This window comes from Taudactylus pleione, unplaced genomic scaffold (assembly GCF_031769625.1).
Source record: "Taudactylus pleione unplaced genomic scaffold, aTauple2 ptg000053l, whole genome shotgun sequence".
NCBI lineage: Eukaryota > Metazoa > Chordata > Amphibia > Anura > Myobatrachidae > Taudactylus > Taudactylus pleione.
This window is the reverse complement of record NW_028284455.1, coordinates 24,440,911-24,457,500: the sequence shown is the minus strand read 5'-3', so window position 1 is coordinate 24,457,500 and position 16,590 is coordinate 24,440,911. Positions and strand designations below refer to the sequence as shown.

General features: G+C 42.1%; 1 protein-coding gene across 3 annotated transcripts in view; it reads right to left on the bottom strand.

Annotated features, from left to right (window-relative positions):
- The window catches only part of ZCWPW2 (zinc finger CW-type and PWWP domain containing 2), an 85,676-nt gene that overhangs the window by 25,365 nt on the left and 43,721 nt on the right, over nt 1-16,590 (bottom strand). For all 3 annotated transcript variants that reach the window (XM_088463512.1, XM_088463513.1, XM_088463511.1), the window contains one exon: nt 13,331-13,389. In XM_088463512.1, the coding sequence (XP_088319638.1) occupies nt 13,331-13,389 (59 nt within the window). The remainder of the gene's footprint in view (nt 1-13,330; nt 13,390-16,590) is intronic.

Sequence of the window (16,590 nt, the reverse complement as noted above, 5' to 3'; positions counted from 1 at the left end):
TCAAGATTTGCCACACATAGTTCCGTGTGTATGCACGGTGAACGATGTGATGGACGACACAGATGCACGCACGGATCAGGGAGATCCGTGATGCATGCGCCAGTGTGTAAAAAAAATAAACACAGATGCATTTGACGGATTGGTGAGAACGGTCTGGGCCTCTGAGTTTAAATAATGTAAACCTGTGTAAAAATTAAAATGTCCCCTCCCCCCCCCCCAAAAAAAGAGCAAACAGCCCCGGGTGCTTTGGAGACCCATTACTGGTTGTGCTAAATACAGGGGACAAACCAACATAGGGGTCCCCTGTATTTAGCGCAACCAGCACTGGGCTCTAATCTGGTCCTGGTAATGCAAATACAGGGGACAAAAAGCGTAGGAGCCCCCTGTATTTTCCATAACCAGCACCAAACTTTTTCTAGCTGCAGAGTAATGCCAGTGCCAGGGGAACCCTTTCACCCCCCCAGCCACAGCATTACCCTTGACCGCTATGGGGCTGTGCGCTCATTGGCTGAGAGGTGAGCCATCCAATGAGTGGTTCCCATCATTGACTTCAATGGTGAGAACCGCTAAGGTAACGTAAGGTTACTTTCGCCGTTCTCACTATTGAAGTCAATGGTGGGAACCGTTCATCGGCTGAGAGGTGGAAACTTTTTCTAGCAGGTGGTTAATGCCACAGCCAGGGGAACCCTTTCACCCCAGCCAAAGCATTACCCCTGACCGCAGGTCAGCCCAGGCCGGGGATCCCTGGGAAGTTGCGGACCCCCTCCATTAACTGGGTCCCCCTCTCCAGGGCACTCCAAGCCTAGGCCGATAGCCCGGGGCTATCCACGGCACCTCTGGAGCGGTGGGTGCCGGGTTGATTATGTAAAGTGTGGTACAATTGAAAGAGTTAAAATGATTATCTTTTGCAGTGGAAGTACAGGTCCCAGCAAGCCTCCCCCGCATGCTGGTACTTTGAGAACCACAAGGACCAGCATGCTGGGCATTACGGACTCGCTGGTACCTGTAGGTCCACTGCAAAAGAAATTAAAAAAATGACAGAACACACATGACTTGAAATTAAAAGCATGCATGCACACACACATGCACACTCGCAATCTCACCTAAGTATCCCTGAAGCCATTTTGCGTCTGTCAGGAACCCTATATGAAAAAGCCAGGGGGTTAGGGTGGCTAGGGAACAAGCAGGTGAGTTACAGTGCTAGGTCTTCCTATTGCGGCCAAACCCAGGTTTGGCTAGACCTGTCCAGAGGTGCGGTGTATAACTCACTTGGTGGTCTTCATGAGTGACCCCTCCAGTTGGGATATGGGTTTCGCTGCACCAAGTGAGCAGGTCGCGGCCCTCTGGACAGGTACCTGGGAGTGGCAGGAAGACCGGAACTATATTTAGAATGAATTAGGACTGGGAACCCTAAGAATGTAATAACACCAGAGGCCAGCGTGAAAACTAAATAGCTAGGACACAAAGGATTAGTTAGGACTGAATACTTGAACCCAGGAGAACGGCATATAAACTGAATACTTGAACACGGGAGATCAGCGTGAACTAAATACTTGAGCACAGATCAGGGTATGACCTAAATACAGGAGATCAGCGAATTAACTGAATACACACAGGAGATCTGCATATGAACTGAATACTTGAACACAGGAGATCGGCAAATGAACTGAATACTTGAGCACAGGAGATCGGCAAATTAACTGAATACTTGAGCACAGGAGATCAGGGTATGAACTGAATACTTGAATATAGGAGATCAGCAAATGAATTGGATACTTGAATACAGGAGATCAGCACTGAACTGAAATACTTGAGCACAGGAGATCCAGGTGCTGACTTGCACAGAGAAACATAGAGAAATGTGGATACAGGCATGTACTGGGAATTACTAGAGATCCAGCTGAGAGCTAACTAGCAATTAGCATGAAAGCTGACACCACAGGAACACAGGGAGGCAGGTAGAGAGCTGAGCAGCACACTAAAAAACACAGGGATTTACAAGAAACACTGGAGTTCCGTGAGAGAGCTGAAGTAACACGCTGCGTAAGGGCTGAAACATCACACTGTAGATACTTAATGGAAAATACCAGAGAGCATAACAATCACTGGAACAGTAAAGTTGAACAGCAGTTTCCTGTTCCTGAAGTCAGACTTAAATACCCATGGGTAGCTGGTCATTGGATCAGCTGAGTGACCACAGGACTACCATTGGGAGAGACTAGTCAGGGGATATGGATCAACATGGCTGCGCCCATGATCGGCACCCTGGAACCAGGAGGCACGCACGGAAGCCTTAGCAGACCCCGGGAAGAGAAAACTCAGACAGCACTCACCTCCATTCCCAGCGACTGACCACCTAACCCCAAGGACGTCTGCGCGTAGGTGAGTAGCGGCCAAAACCAGGCTGCATCCTGACAGCATCCTCCAAGTAGATAATCCACAAATACCTGTAAAAAAAAATCCATGCTCACCTCCTATGTGTGGATCATGTCCACTTTGTTCCAAAGTAGGCATCCATAGGTCTTGGCAAAACAAAAATTTGCAGACCAGTGGACATTAGTACTGTCCTCTAAGGACAGTACTACACGAATGATGGCTCACCGGCAGGATTTCACTATAGAATTCCTGGTAATGAGCGCTCATTGGCTGAAAGAAGCGAGCCTTCCAGCCGATGAACGGTTCCCACCATTGGCTTGACAGTTAGCACGCCGTTTTTTTTTCTATTTACACTGGTTTTCAAATTTTTTAACACAGCACAGACAGATCTAACTGATCTGTCTGTGCATCTGTGTTTTTATTTTTTATTACACACAGATGCATGCATCACGGATCTCCCTAATCAGTGCATGCATCTGCCTGCTATCGCACACGATCTAATGAATATGCAAATCATTAGATCGTGCACGATAGATCTGGTGTACATTGTGCACTGGAGATGCCGGGGAGAGTTCATGGGAGATTGTTAATGAGATTTGATCGTTAACTATATTGTACCATGTGTATCCACCTTAAGATTTGTATTTTAAATAACATTATACTTTTAAAGTAGTAGTATTGTACATGTTTCAGTCATGAGGTTAAAAATAGTCACCAAACAAATACTTATAAAAATCCCTCTCTGCTGAACTCCACTATAGTTAGTGTCCTAACCATGTGTTAGTAATATTTCCTTTCTAAATCTAATGAGGTTGATAATGAGCATGGCTATTGTGGATTATCAAGAAACTACTGTCTGGTCAAGCCACACTGAGGACTTGGGGCTCCATTTATCAATGTACTTTATTACCTGTGGCATATTTTGTTTAGTATTGCAGTGATACTGACGAATATGCCACTGGTATTCAGCATTGCTCACCTCTCCAGCGAGGTCCTCAGCAGTGTCTTCTACTCTGTTGCTGGCAGTAATCGCTGCTAGCTATGGATTTCTGTGTTAAGCGCATGACACTTTCACGCAGCAGTGTGTGGAAGCGGCACTGTCGGCACGTCGGCGCTGTGGCGGCTGCCAGCTCCGGGGGTTGCAATGGCTTTGGTCCATGCCCAGTGGAGCAGCTCCATATGCCCTGTGGCGCCCGGATGCATACGCAGCACTTGTGGCTGACCATACCCCACCGCAAGCACTTCAGTGTAAAAATCAGCCAAATGACAAGTACTATGACGCTGAGTTTTAATTATGCCCGCCACTGAAACGGCGTAAAGACGCTCGGGCACGCCTGCGTCCGCACGACCACTGCCCCGTTTTCATAGACCAACCCGTCACCACCCACAAACGGCTTGTCCTGCCATTCATTCAGCTGGGCTGTCTATGCGCAGCGAGAGAACGCTTCCTGATCACTCGGGTTTGCACACGCGCACTGCGATGCCTATGCATACGCAAAATGCAAACAACGGCATTTAATCTTAAATGTTTTCTTTAAGGTTGTTTATACATACTTTTCCAATTTTCAGTGTTACATTTTTTCTTTTTATTTATTTTTCTTTAATTTATCAGCTGTATAGTTCCTTTTTTTCTTTTGATCCGGCGCCTGGATCCCTTTAAACCCTCGCACAGTATTTCTCAGCTTCTAAATTATCATCCATGTAATCACTGGATAAATGATTAAGTTAAATAAGGAGACATAGTGTCTAAGAATTAATGTTATGTTACCAATTACGATATTGGATATTTAATGTAACTGTACAAGGGTACACTGGTAACCGGAACATCACTTCTGGTCCTTGGAACGCAAGCACGAGCGGACTGCATGCATCACTTCCGTTTTCTCGTTGGACGCGGTGGCCGGCTTTCGGGTGTGCTACAGTTTGATTGCTGGAGTGGTACAGGTGAGTACTTCTGTGAGACGTAATTAGGTGATCCGGGTGTGGGCTGTTAGAGGAGGTATATTAGTTAGGCTCAGTTTGTTATTTATGCCCCTGGAGGAAGGTACTGAAACAGCTGTCGGGCCAACCACCATCATGCTGCAACAATACAGCACGAGCACGGTTACTACTGATAAGTACTATTTTTTTGCACTTATTCACTTCATCCACTTTATTTTTGTGAACTGATGTATAGATTTTTTAAAGATATGCTATGCTGCTGATAAGCTTTGAATAATCATGATATAAAGGACTATTTTTTTTGCATTTAAATGGAGTGCTGGTCTTCTGGTTTATGCCGGTCAAATAAGATATATATACATATATATACTGTGGTGAGAGGGATTGTCTCTCACCTGAATTGTCCACATTCTGGTGGAATTGTCTCCCTCCAAGGGAGGCTGGAGTGAAAACTGTGCATTCTGCATTAGCAGTGGAGGTGTTCACATTTACACAGACCCAGCTGGAATAATTACTGGTGCACAGGAAGGGTTTAAAACTCTCACACCCTTGATGCTCATTACCCTGATGCTGAGTAGCAGCCAGGAAGTAGGGACACAGGACCTGATTCAGACCCGCTCGCTAAGGCGCGATCGCTCGCAGCTGCGGCGAGCGAGAAAATGCAAAGTGTGCGATCGCAACACACAAAGCAAGCAGGTAAACACCCATCACAATGAAAACACACCTACCGGACCACGTAACAGAACGAGCGACAACTACACTCGTACTAGTTTGACGGACGCAGCCGTCGCCCTACGCGAGTCATGTTTTCTCATCTGACCTTTAAGTTAGATTTAGGATTGTTTAGTTTGTCCCATTACTTTTGGCCCCTTAAAAAGTGGGAGGCACATATAGAAACCGTTGTAATTCTTACACCGTTCACCTGATTTGGATGTAATTACTCTCAAATTAAATCTGAAAGTCTGCAGTTAAAGCACATCTTGTTTGTTTCATTTCAAAGCCATTGTGGTGGTGAATAGAGGCCAAAATATGAAAATTCTGTCAATGTCCCAATATTTATGCACCTGACTGTATATATATATATATATATATATATATATACCAACCCAGTTTTTTAAAGATATATACTGTATATCAATATCCCTATATATATCTTTACATATTTGAAAATATATATATATATATATATATATATATTAAAAATTACATATATGCGCAAACATTGAATGATAGTTCTAATTTATTAAGATGTTACTTATAGAATATTTGACCTTTTAATAAAAACACATCACATTTTTTTTAGGAAAAAATGAAACTACTTTATTTTTAACATAAAATTTATAGAGCATTTTGGATGCGGGTAATGGCCTCCAATATAAGGTGGACGGGTGTGGCAATTGTGGCCACCTCCCTCCTCAGAACCTTCTGAAGTGGCTCCTCTTGTTCAACTGAAATGTAAAGGAAAAGCAAACTTATTTATTAAGTTTTTGTTATTAAATCTAAACAGTTTGACATAAAACCCACCCACCATAGCCATGAGTAATTTGTGTGTATCCCTTCGCCAGATAGTACTGCACAGTGTTTCACATTGGCTACTGAGGTTAATGCTGCTTTCACATTGCATTCTTTTCTGGTTCCTAAATTTGATATACATTGCATAATGGCATCTGTGACATATGTATCTTCATGTCCTTGGGCCGGCAATTCTTGGGCAGAAGCAGCCCAATTTGAGCTTCCCGAGGAGTGGGTGGGGGAGGCAGGTTCAGGGATGGGTGATGAGGAGTGGGTGGGGGAGGCAGGTTCAGGGATGGGTGATGAGGAGTGGGTAGGGGAGGCAGGTTCAGAGATGGGTGATAAGGAGTGGGTGGGGGAGGCAGATTCAGGGATGGGTGATGATGAGTGGGTGGAGGCAGGTTCAGGGATGGGTGATGAGGAGTGGGTGGGGGAGGCAGGTTCTGGGATGGGTGATGAGGAGTGGGTGCGGGAGGCATCTTCCTGGGTGGGTTGGGGGGAGGCATCTTTAGGGGTGGTTGATGAGGAGTGGGTGGGGGAGGCATCATCAGGGATGGGTGGGGTGGATGGTTGTGGGGAGTGGGCTTCAGCTTGGCGAGCCCTTTCTCTTCTTTGACGTACAGTAATCCTAAAGGGTAAATTTACTAAAGTGAGAGTTTTTAGAAGAGAGTTTTAAAAGTGATGTTGCCCATAACAACCAATCAGATTCTAGCTATTATCTTCTAGAAGGTGCTAGTTAAATGTTAAGTAGAATCAGATTGGTTGCTATGGGCAACATCACTTTTAAAACTCACTTCTAAAAACTCTCACTTTAGTAAATTTAAACTGAGTTGTTTAAAAAAAAAAATCATTTAAAATTTTGCCATGACTCAGTATACATTTATGAATGTTGTAGAATTATAAATGTCCAACAGTGTATTTTTTTTTACAGTTAATCCCAGCAAAATCCAGACTCGGGGTGTGCAGAATTACACATGTTTATTAAAACATCATATCCAGATCTCTCTGGTTTAGCAGAGCAAAGGCATGAGTAAGGTTTTGTTTTTTTTAGCCAAAAATTAAAAAACTAGAGGATTACATACAGACACCTGTGTCACCCATGTTACAATAATCCAGAGACACTGCGTAAACTGTAGCCTGACACTCAAATTGTCAGTCATCTACATTTAAACAGATGTGTCAAAAACCATGTTTATTTACAAATAATCCCCCACACACACAAACTCACAAACACCTAATGACTAAAACAGTTGTGCTAATTTTTCCAACACAGTATTGAAATTAGGACTTAAAACTTCTTGGCAGCCAATTAAAAAAAACAAAAAAAAAGATGTCAGCAGACCTTAAAATGAAACAGTAAATATAACATAAACACACACGCAGACACACAGAAAGGCATACACAACACAAAGCATACACCACGCAATGCATATACAATGCATTACTTACTTTGGCGGTTATCCGCCAGCAATTGATCCAGGAGGGCCAGGGTCCGCCTCCGGAGATCCAACCACCTCCTCTCCAGCTGCACTACAGTTCGGTGGAAGCCCATGCGGTGGAGCGTCCTCCTCACCTCCGCGTACGCCCGCATTTTAATGCGATTGGGCACATGCGGACCCACGGGCCCCAGTCCATCATGTCTGTGAGGACGCGCAGCTCCCGTCTGCTAAAACTGGAGGCTCTCATGATGGCAATGACAAATATTACAGTGTGCAAACTTTATATCAACTAGGGTGCAGTCTGATTGGTTGGCCATTCAAAAATGGAGGATAAACACATGACATTTGTTGATTTAATACATCTATAACAACACACCTATCATACATCATGTGACTCACCTCATTCCACAGCTAGGAAATGTGCGGCCAGTAGTACACTCCCAACACTACGCAGCCCCTTGTGAAAGTGTTTGGAATTGTGAGGGGCGCTTTTAAAGGGTGTGTTTGTCGCTTGTGCATTGTGTAGTGCACTGCGTGGGAGTGGCGCACAGTAGCAGGCGCGTATGCATATTGCTATAAATAGTAATGCCAGATTTGTAAAAAATTGCAGTCATGGATTCTGAGGAGGCCAGTGTAGAGGACTGCATGATTGATATACGTGATTTTCTGGACGAATTTGGTTTGGGAATAGCATCAGAAATTTAAGTTGTGGACACACTTCCAGATGTGGCAGAGAAAAGTGTGCCTGAGCCCACACCAGATGATCCTCCTCCAGCACCTACAAACACATCACCTCCAAATGTGGCTGGCCTATCAGATGGAACGATACAAGGTCAAGTCAAACTTTGTCGGGTTACAGATACCCTCATCCAGGTGGCACTAACCAGATTCACTTTTGGACATAAGATTCCTTTTTCTGTAGGGAAAAAAATCTGGGTGAAATTTGCCAAGATCATCAATCGGAAGAACTCCACTCATTTTGAGGCATCTTTTCTTCGTAAAAAGTAAGTTTTATCATAAAATGTACATTTTTCAGATACTGTCGACAAAATGTTTTATTTTACTCGTTTACTAAACCAAAAATTAGTTTAAATAAAAAAAGGTCAATATAACTATATCACTCAAAACAAAATGTTGTTGCATAAAAATAATTGAAGCTAAATTTATCAAAAGGTGGAGTGACCTTTGCAGTTGACTCAAGTCGAAGCTGAATTTGCGGAGAAAACACTTTAATGGGCCAGGGGGTCCCCTCCCTGACACCTTGGCTTTGACCCAAAGGTAACATCTACTTTTAGGGGCCTTAGATCAGAGGATAATGGAGGCAAAACTATACCATCAGGAGCCTCCACAAGATGACCCACATGCTGAGTCTGGTAATTATTTGCATACACCTGTCTCTGTATCTGTCTATTTTTGTATTACTTTAAAATAATTTTCTACCATTTTTTAGGAACTGACATGGCTGAAACCCTGCAGATGGATGGGGTGATGGCAAAACCTCCATCAATTGTGCCTCCCCCATCCTCCAAAGCCACCCTTACCCAAGTCCTGGATGGGCTTAGGGTGGCAGTGTTAAGGCAATCAGCAGCCATGGAGGCTGTACAGGCTAGCATGTTGGAGCAAAACTCCTTTCTAAGGACCATAAGCCAAGATGTCAGGGAGATCAAAGAACATCTGCCAGGCCCAATAGAAGGTGAGGTGGACCAGTGCCCTGCTGTGGCTGGACCGAGCACCCAGCAGGGTCCATGACGGTCCACCCGGATCTGTAAATTCAGCTTACTGGAGTCGGCTACAAAGAAGAAGAATCCGATTGATGATCTTGAATTTATTTTACCCAGAACTTTCCAAATGTATGTACAAAAATCTAATCTGGTTAATGCCCCTGGAAGGCCCACAAGGAATATCTTGATATTGTATCGTTCCATGTGATGGGCCTGCCACATTTTGAGGTGATGTGTTTGTAGGAGGTGGAGGAGGCACATCTGGTGGCGGCACAGGCACACTTTCCTCACCCACATCTGCAAGTGTGTCCACATCTTCATTTTCTGATGGTAATCCTAAACCAAATTCGGCCAGAAAATCATGTATTTTAATGAATGAAATTCTTTGATTTTTTTAAAATAAAAACTTATTTTCAATGATGCATTTATCAAAAATATTAATTCTAACTATTATGGATTTTGAATTCTAAAAAAAAAAATAAAAAAAAAATAAAGTTTCAATGAAAGAATGTTTTTTTGTACCTTCTTCCAACATAAAAAAAAAAAAATACTATGGTACAACAAATCCTGCCCTGACCTGCAACAGTATTGCTAAAAAGGCATGTATATACTCTGGAATGGCATGCTGGGATGTGCAGTTCCACAACAGAAGAAACACTTTCACTTTAAAAACAACAAAAAGCAAAAAAACATGTATTTGTGAACTTTAAAAATATAGGGACTATTGTTTGTGAATTAAAAGTTTTTTGGGATTGGTATCTTTCTTAATATCCAAATAACAAACAAAAAGAGAAAAAAAATATATGCTAATTTAAGCATCCACTTTGCTATTATACAATGCAATGAGTAAAAGGTGTTAAGCTGGCCACACACTAGACCAACTTACATCCAACCAGCCAACTTGTTGATTGGTTGGAATGAAAATCTGGTAACGTATGGGAGTAAATAATGATCAGCAATTTGCTCCTAAATGCCAGAAAACAGATGAAAATGGTAATTCAAACAAGTTTCTTAAATGTTTGATCTAAACTAATTGTTTAAACAACAGTTTTGGTCCATTTTCCAGTGTTTGGGAGCAAATTGCTGATTGTATTCCTTACCAGATTTTCATTCCAACCAATCAACTAGTTGGCTGGTTGGACAGATAATCTTTAGATGTGTTGCCAGCTTTATGGTGCATACACACGATCAGATTTTTCCTTCAGATATGAACGATAACGATTTAAAAATCGTTCAGTCGTTCATATCTGAAGAAAAATCGTTCATATCTGACATGCCTGAACGATGGACGATCAACGATGCGCGTTCCCGATGGTCAGATAACGATTTCTGACATCTGATGTGTTTGCAGTCAGACTTGGACGATTCCATTCATTTTAATGCAGTCAAAAATCGTTCAGTCGTTCAAATCGTTCAAATCGTTCAAAACTTTGGTAAAATCGTTCAAATCGTTCAATCGTTCAGTCGTTCATCTGACAAATCTGACAAGTCTGACAAATCTGACCGTGTGTATGCTCCATTACTCTATTAATTGACTGCATACATCGGCAGTGGAAGAAACCATCGGTTGCACACGCAGTGCTTGTGGTAGACCCTGGGCTACCGCAAGCACTGCGAGTAGTTCCATCATAATAGATGCGAACTGACGTGTACAATGACGTGGCCTTTAAATTATGCACGCCCTTAAAACTCCATTTTGACAGCCAGACACGCCAGCGTTCGCAGCACCACTCCCCGTTCACAAGCACCTTCCTCTATTACCACCCACAAACGACACTGTCACTCAAAGTAGCGGCAAGTCTGTGTACTACGAGCGCACGATTCCCCATCGCTGAAGTTGCGCTGCGCACGCGCATTGCGAATTATACGCATGCGCACTGAGCAAAAATAGCCTGGCAGCGAACGGGTCTGAATCAGGTCCATAGTGTTGTAGTGCCAGGGTTCAAGGGTTATTCTGGGAAAGCATGCCCAAATTGGGCTGTAATCCACTGCTGACTGATTAGCACAAGGAGTGCTCAGACTTTTATGTTTGTTTATTTATTTTATGTTATGTGCCTGTATGTGTGCAGGCCTAAACTCACATATGCTAAGATGCAGTGTTTGCTGCTATTAAAAAGCCACTGCTTTACCAAAAATACCTGCCTGTCTGTAATCCTCATTTCAATACCCCGTGTTACATGTGGTGGCCTGTACGGGGACCTCTGCACTGCTTTGTCACAGTGTATATGCCAGCCGTTTCCAGTGTGGAAAAGGACCTGACAAGGCAGAAAGTTTGGTATAGCTGAGTATGGTTGGTGAACCAGAAAAAACAAAGTTATATTAAGGACACTGTAACTTTCTATGCATTGTGTAAAAGTTGTTTATATGTACTGTAAAAAAGTTACTTTGTTTCGTTTTTACTAAGGTGCTTGAGATATAACAAATGCTGATTAGTATCTTCACCAGCTAGTATGCTGTCTAATTAAGTTCACCTGTTGACTGAAGAGCAAGACACACGTATTACTAAAGGTGCATACACACGTAACGATTTTGTAACCAACGATTATCTTTCAGATTATCTGACAGATTTTCCCTTGAAAAGTGAACGATTTTTTGAAGTGTACTGAATGATTTTTACAATGAACGAAAAATGTTCCTTCCCTTAATGAAAATCGTTATGTTGGACAATCTTGAATGAACTACAAACTACAAACGGGAGCTCACTTGAATGGTTTTCGTTCATTGTTGTAACTCAGAAACTGAACGATTTTTTGAACGATTGAACAATAACGACGTCGTTATAGTTAAATCGTTCAAAAAAATCGTTACGTGTGTACGCACCTTAAGGTAAGCACTGCAGTGCTGAAAGAGAAAAAGACAGGTTTTTTTTGTGTTCTGTTTAACCCCTGCATTGCTGAAAAAAAAGAGATATTTATTTTTTCTGTATCAAACATGAATTACAATTGCTTTGCTGAAGAGATATATTTATTTGTGTAAACTGGCTTGCTATCTAAAAGCACCTACACTTGTACATACTATTCGCACTATAAAAATGGAGAAAGTTTTTCGCACTATGGTAAATTTGTTGGGACTCTCACCAAAAGAAAGAGGAACAAATGTCAGTTAGTGATCCATACAATGGGCACAACAGGTGCTGGGCACCTGAAGAAAATGTCTGCCTCAGATTACCCAGAGGTGATATTTGAGAGGGTGGCAAGCATTTAAAATGGCCAGCAGATACTTGGGCTGATAGATTTGCCCCCTATCTCACTGATGAGGCTCAGAAAGCGAATGCTGATCTGTCCTCTGCTAATGCAGATAAATATGACTTAGTCAAAAGTGCTATTCTGGCCAGGTCAGGTCTCACTCCTTCTGGGAAAGCGCAGCGCTTCCACGAATGGGCCCTACTACCAGGGGTCCCTATTCGAAAGCAGGATGCAGAACATCGCCAGACAGGGGCAAAGTTGGCTCCAGTCAGAAGATCATACTGTGGCTCAGATTGTAGAGACGGTGGTTGTTGACCAGTGTATAAGAACCCTAGGATGGAATATGCAGCGCTGGGTTATACACGCTGATCCTCAAAATCTAGAGGAATTAAGTACAGTGTTGGAGTAGTATGAGACCGAAGGAAATATGACAAAAATGCCAGAAAAGAAACTAGGGAATGAGTGACCCATTAAGATAGCACACCATTGGCCTGTGACCCAGACTGTCACCCCTCCTCAAGGACCACCGCTGGAGATGCCAGGGTCGTTTGCTACGAGTGCGGTGAGCCACGTCATATAAGGCGGGACTGTCCCAGAATAAAAATAGTCACCAAACAAGTACTTATTAAAATCCCTCCCTGCTGAACTCCACTAGTGTGCTAACCATGTGTTAGTAATGTTTCCTTTCTAAATCTAATGAGGTGTGATAATGAGCATAGCTATCGTGGATTATCAAGGAACTACTATCTGGTCAAGCCACACTGAGGACTTGGGGCTCCATTTATCAATGTACTTAATTACCTGCAACATATTTTGTTTAGTATTGCAGTGATACTGACGAATATTCCACTGGTATTCAGCATTATTCACCTCTCCAGCGAGGTCCTCAGCAGCGTCTTCTACTCTGTTGCTGGCAGCCTATTGCTGCTAGCGATGGGTTTCTGTCTTAAGCGCATGACACTTTCACGCAGCAGTACCTGGAAGGTTTAGCTGATGCTGGAAAGACTGCTGTCTGGTCCCCAAGTGTTAGAGAACTAAAGTCTTCATTGCAACAATTAAGTTGACTGATGTTTCTTACAGTTTTATTTTTACATATGCTACATAATGTACATAACATTCCACGGATTCTCTTAAGGATACATTTATTTGAACTTACTTTGCATTGCCCTCAATCCCTGCATTTTTCCGTATATATTTTCTTTTAGTCTTTGTTAACTGAAATTAAAAAACAACTAATATATCAACACAGTACATTAACAAGCTATCATTGTGAAGTTCTATATATAAACAATTAGCATTCCACAGCACATGAGATTAGGCAATGTAGAAAATAACTGAAACACTGAGATACATACTGTAAGAAAAAGTAATAAAGATTTATTTAATCTGAGAAACAAGCTGCAATACTGGCACAGTAGACTAAAATGTCTATATTATTTGCATCTTCTGCAGTTTGCTCTTGAATACAGTAGCTCCATTAGATAGAAGCTGACACGTCACATGAGGCAGGCCAAGACAGGCTACAGTAGTCTATCTTCGATTCTTACGGCTTATGTTTGTGTGTGTGTATATATACTTTTTAATAATGTTCCAAACAGTTGATTTGGCCACACCTAGTGTTTTTGCTATCTCTCTGATGGGTTTGTTTTGATTTTTCAGCCTAATGATGGCTTGCAGCACTGATAGTGACAGCTCTTTGGATCCTCATATTGAAAGTCGACAACTGATTCCAAATGCAAACGTCACACCTAGAATCAACTCCAGACCTTTTACCTGCTTAATTGATAATGAAATAACGAGGGAATAGTTCATAACTGTCCATGAAATAGCTTTTGAGTTGATAGTCCCATTTCTTTTGGCCCCTTAAAAAGTGGGAGGCACGTATAGAAACCGTTGTAATTCCTACACTGTTCACCTGCTTCGGATGTAATTACCCTCAAATTAAATCTGAAAGTCTGCAGTTAAAGCACATCTTGTTTGTTTCATTTCAAAGCCATTGTGGTGGTGAATAGAGGCCAAAATATGAAAATTCTGTGATTGTCCCAATATTTATGCACCTGACTGTGTGTGTGTGTGTGTGTATATATATATATATATATATATATATATATATACATACATACATAATCCAAAAACAAGAGGCGGCACTTAGAGACTGCAAATCAGTGTACCTGGTCTTGGGTGTTTAATGCGTGATTGACATTTTGGGGGTCGCGTCCCCTTCCTCAGGACGTTATGCTGAGTGCCACCTCTTATTTTTGGATACTATGTTGGGGGGCACAGACCCCCCGAGGAGGGCACCAGAGCCAGTCACGCACCTGATGTGGGTAGGCGATGGGAGTGCTGGGGAAAATTGGAGTGATTTTATATATATATATATATATATATATACACACATACAGGTTGAGTCTCCCATATACAAAGTGCTTGGGACCAGGGGTATTTTGGATAACGGAATATTCCGTATTTTGGAATAATTGCATATCAAAATGAAATATCTTGGGAATGGGACCCCAATATACACACATAATGCATTTATGTGTTATATACACCCAGCCATTTTATACAATATTTTCAATAATTTTGTGCCTCAAGCAAAGCTTGTGTACATACATGAAATAAATTTATGTTTCATTTACACCCTATACACACGACCTAAAGGTAATTTTATACCATATTTTTGTTAATTTGTGCCTTAGACAAAGTTTGTGTACATTGAACCATCAAAAATCAAAGGTTTAATTATCACAGTCATGCCAAAATTATTCTGTGTTTCGGAATATTTGGATATGGGAGACTCAACCTGTGTGTGTGTGTGTGTGTGTATATATATATATATATATATAAAATAAAGTGATAACAAATGCACATGTACCATATAGGTAACCCAAAGAAATGCCTTGGGTATATCTCGTTTGGTATGTACGATCTTTCCATATGTGTGATGAATCTCAATTTCCAAGCATCTTAGGATCTCCAAGCCATGTGAACATGAAATATACCATAATATAGTGTACTAACATTTGAAACACTTAAAAATTCAAATGACAATCGTACATTTTAAAGTGCGCATACATTGTTTAGTACAATTAGAGCTTGTAGGGTTTTTTTTTGCACTAAACAATTTGGGCAGTTTACAATGCTTATGTTTACAATGCTTTTGGTTATGTGTGTTTCAGAACTATCACCTATGAGAAACATACAGATGTGTCCTTGCTCATCTAGCCCCATACGGCATGCAGCGCGATATGCCTGGCGTGAGTTAGCCGTCAGGTCCCGTACAACTCTGCTAGCGTCGGTCGTCTTTTCAGACTGTGCTAAATAATTTGATATTTGACACTTGTGTATCTGTGTGTGACTGAAACTGTAAATGGAAGTTGGTGTTGAAAAAAGCTGCGGCCGCTGCATTGAAGCACTTCATATGCTGATTGACTCAGTCGCACACAAATATACAAGTATCACATAATCTCATGGTACATCCAACTCACATCACATTGCGATTTAGACACATATTCGGCAATAAAAGACGCCTGGTCCTCGCAGAGTCTCACAAAACCAGATGTGCAGAGAGGGGCTGTTTGATGTGAATGCAGCAAGACGAGTGAGGACACATCTGTAGGATCCTTCCTAAAGGCTGCCAACTGAAGTTTTGTGGAGATATTCACTTATAATATACAGCGTGGGGGAGAGACCTGACTCAGGGGGATTCCAGAGATCCCACTCAGGAGGATAAATAGCTGGGATCCTACAGAGAAAGTAAGTTTTGGTTTTGTATGTGATCTACTGTATCTAGTCTCTCTTGAGGGGATTTCTACATTTATCTATCTATCTACAGTGCACCCGGAAAGAATTCACAGCGCTTCACTTTTTCCACATTTTGTTATGTTACAGCCTTATTCCAAAATGGAATAAATGCATTTTTGTCCTCAAAATTCTACACATAATACCCCATAATGACGACGTGTAAAAAGTTGTACATAAGTATTCACAGCCTTTGCCATGAAGCTCAAAATTGAGCTCAGGTGCATCCTGTTTCCACTGATCATCCTTGAGATGTTCCTACAGCTTAATTGGAGTCCACCTGTGGTAACTTCAGTTGATTGGACATGATTTTGAAAGGCATACACCTGTCCCACACTTGACAGTCATGTCAGAGCACAAACCAAGCATGAAGTCCAAGGAATTGTCTGTAGACCTCCGAGACAGGATTGTCTCGAGGCACAAATCTGGGGAAGGGTACTGAAAAATATCTGCGGCTTTGAAGGTCCCAATGAGCACAGTGGCCTCCATCATCCATAAATGGAAGAAGTTCGGAACCACCAGGACTCTTCCAAGAGTTGTCGGGCTGTCTAAACTGAGCGATCGGGGGAGACGGGCCCTAGTCAGGGAGGTGACCAAGAACCCGATGTCAGAGCT